Source organism: Dictyostelium purpureum (genome assembly GCF_000190715.1).
Source record: "Dictyostelium purpureum unplaced genomic scaffold DICPUscaffold_247, whole genome shotgun sequence".
Taxonomy (NCBI): domain Eukaryota; phylum Evosea; class Eumycetozoa; order Dictyosteliales; family Dictyosteliaceae; genus Dictyostelium; species Dictyostelium purpureum.
In genome coordinates, this window is record NW_003519583.1 from 17,388 (window position 1) to 20,743 (window position 3,356).

Genomic DNA, 3,356 nt, shown 5'->3' on the forward strand with positions numbered 1-3,356 from the left:
CAAATAATAGTAATAAAAAAAAAAAATTAATAATATTAATTTTCACTCTTGGTGTGTGTTGTTATTTTTATAAACCCAAATCATCTAAAATTTTTTTATTTTATTTTTATTTTTTTTATAATAATTTTTAAAAAATAATAATAATTATTTTAAAAAACAAAACAAAAAAAACAAAAAAAAAAAAAATATCAAACATTATATATATATAAATAATATATAAATATAATATTTATCACCTTTCTTTTTATCTCATTTAAAAGTTTTATTAAACCTTATTTGATTATTTTGATTATAAATAATTTTTTTGTATTGTTATAGTTTTTTTTTATTGTTTATTTTTATTTTATTTTTTATTTTTATTTTTATTTTTATCAATATTTATTTATAGCACATATAAAAAATTTAATTAAACCATATATTAATTTTTTTTATTTTTTTTTTTTTTATTTTTTTTTTTAAAAATTTTAAAAAAAATTCAAATTTTTTTAAAAAACAACAATAACAATAACAACTTTTTTTTTAAACACAAATCCAAAAGAAAAAAAAAATGGGTAAAGGTCAAAGTAAAATTAAAAATGGTGGAACAGGTAAAACTAAAACTAGTAAAGGAAAGAAGAATAAAGATGAAAACTCAAATAATAATAGTTTAACCAATTCACCAAATACATCAACTGGTAATCTTAGTGTTGCCACAACAGCATCAACCACAACTACAGTAACATCTGAACAACAAACAGCTCAAAATAAATCACAACAAGAATTAAACGCAAATAATAATGGTAATAACAGTAACCCAAGCACAAACAACACAACACCAGCAAATACATCAACAGGTAATCTTTCAGCACAAACTACAGAACAGCAATCAAATATAAATAATATAGATAATTTATTAAACAGTAATGGTGCAACTGAAGCATCAACATCACCAGACTCATTGGGAATCGGTAATGGAGATGACAACGAAGATGAAGGTCCAGAAGAAATTATTTTCTCAAAAAATAAACAATCAGCTACCAAGGATGATTTCGAACTCTTAACAGTCATTGGTAAAGGTAGTTTTGGTAAAGTCATGCAAGTTAAAAAGAAGGGTGAGGATAAAATTTTTGCTATGAAGGTTTTACGTAAAGATGCAATTATTGCTCGTAAACAAGTTAATCACACAAAATCTGAAAAAACAATTTTACAATCAATTTCACATCCATTCATTGTTAATTTACATTATGCATTCCAAGTATGTAGAGTTATTAGAGAAACCTTGTTAAAATTTTTTTTTAAACTTATTAATTCATTTTTTATTTTTTTTTAGACTAAAGATAAATTATATATGGTTTTAGATTTTGTAAATGGTGGTGAATTATTCTTCCATTTAAAGAGAGAAGGTAGATTTTCAGAACCAAGAGTCAAGATTTATGCAGCTGAAATTGTATCAGCATTAGACCATCTTCACAGACAAGATATTGTATATCGTGACTTAAAACCAGAAAATATTTTATTAGATTCCGAAGGTCATATTTGTATTACTGATTTTGGTTTATCTAAAAAGATAGAAACTAACGATGGTACTTTTACTTTTTGTGGTACTCCAGAATATCTTGCACCAGAAGTTCTTAATGGTCATGGTCATGGTTGCGCTGTTGATTGGTGGTCATTGGGTACATTACTTTATGAAATGTTAACTGGCCTTCCACCATTCTATTCTCAAAACGTTAGTATGATGTATCAAAAAATCCTTAATGGCGAATTAAAAATACCAACTTATATTTCTCCAGAAGCTAAATCATTACTTGAAGGCGTAAGTATATTTAATAGAATAGAAATCATTATTGTCTCTATAAAATTTTTTACTAATTAATATTTTTTTTTTTTTTTCATAAAAGTTATTAACAAGAGAAGTCGATAAAAGACTTGGAAGCAAAGGTGGTGCTGAAGTTAAAAAACATCCATGGTTTAAGAATATTGATTGGGAAAAATTAGATAGAAAGGAGGTAGAAGTTCATTTCAAACCAAAAGTTAAATCAGGAACAGATATTAGTCAAATTGATCCACTTTTCACTCAAGAAAGACCAATGGATAGTTTAGTTGAAACTTCAGCTTTAGGTGATGCTATGGGTAAAGATAACAATTTTGAAGGTTTCACTTATGTTGCTGATTCAATATTAAAGGATTAAAAAAAAAAAAAAAAAAAAAAAAAAAAAAAAAAAAAAGCATTAAAACAATTTCTTTTTTTCAAATTTAAAATAATAGTAATATATAAACCAAAAATCCCAATTCTTTGTTGCGAACAAGATTCAAAAATAAAAATAAAATAAAAATAGTAATAGTAATAGTAATAGTATAGTAATAGTAATAGTAACAGTACCAGTAATAGTAATAGTATAAATAATAGACAAAAAATAAATAATAATAACAGTAAAAACAGTAATTTTGTATGTATTGTAATCATAATTTTAAAAAAAAAAATCAACAAAAAAAACAAAAAAAAAAAAAACAAAAAAATAATTTTTCATATGAAAAAATAAATAAATAATTTCGAAATCTATATAGTAATCATTATGATCAGAATTTAATTCTTTTTTTTATTTTTTTTTATTTTTTTTTAAATATAAATGTTCAATTATACATAATTTTTGGATACTCTTTTTATTTCTATTTAAAAATAAATAATCAACACTAATAGAAAATTAAACATTAAATCTTCATTGTAATGTTTATCTTGAAAGTTATAATCAGATAATTTTTTTTTAAAGGAATACCACAAAAGCAGTTGTTGTATTTGTGGTGGAATCCAATAGAAAAATAAATTAAATAAAAATTAAAATTAAATAAAAAAGAAAATATTGGCAAAAAACAAATGTATTTTTATATATAACATATTGTTAATTTTCATATATCTAAATCTAGTTTATTGTTAAAATAAACAATTAAATTCAAATAAAAAAAAAAATGAAAAAAATAAAAACAATATATAGTTATTACAGTTACAGGATCACATTGAAATATAATATTTATTGAACGTTCGCGCTCACACCAAAACACCACACATTCATAAAAAAAAGAAAAAAAAAACACAAATACTGCCCACACACACACAAATAATATTTCATATTGATTTTTTTCTATTGTATTTATATATAAATGTAATTATTTAACTTTAATTATAGTGAAATTCCCCCAGATATCCCATATATAATTTATTTAAATATTAATTATCAAAAAAAAAAAAAAAATAACAAAGAAAAAAAAAACAAACAATATCATTTTTTTTTTTTTTAATATTTATACATATTGTACATTAATGTATTATTATTCTATAACAATTTGAATCAAATTTGCAAATCATTTTTATTTTGGAC

At 21.8% G+C, this 3,356-nt stretch overlaps 1 protein-coding gene across 1 annotated transcript; it reads left to right on the forward strand.

Moving 5' to 3' along the window:
- Window positions 1–270: 270 nt before the first annotated feature.
- On the forward strand, window positions 271–2,171 carry DICPUDRAFT_98847 (uncharacterized protein; the record flags this gene model as incomplete). Its single annotated transcript, XM_003290849.1, has 3 exons — window positions 271–1,234; window positions 1,310–1,795; window positions 1,881–2,171. Exons 1-3 carry the CDS (start codon window positions 548–550, stop codon window positions 2,169–2,171), a joined length of 1,464 nt encoding a protein of 487 aa, XP_003290897.1. The 5' UTR covers window positions 271–547.
- Between the last annotated feature and the right edge of the window lie 1,185 nt (window positions 2,172–3,356).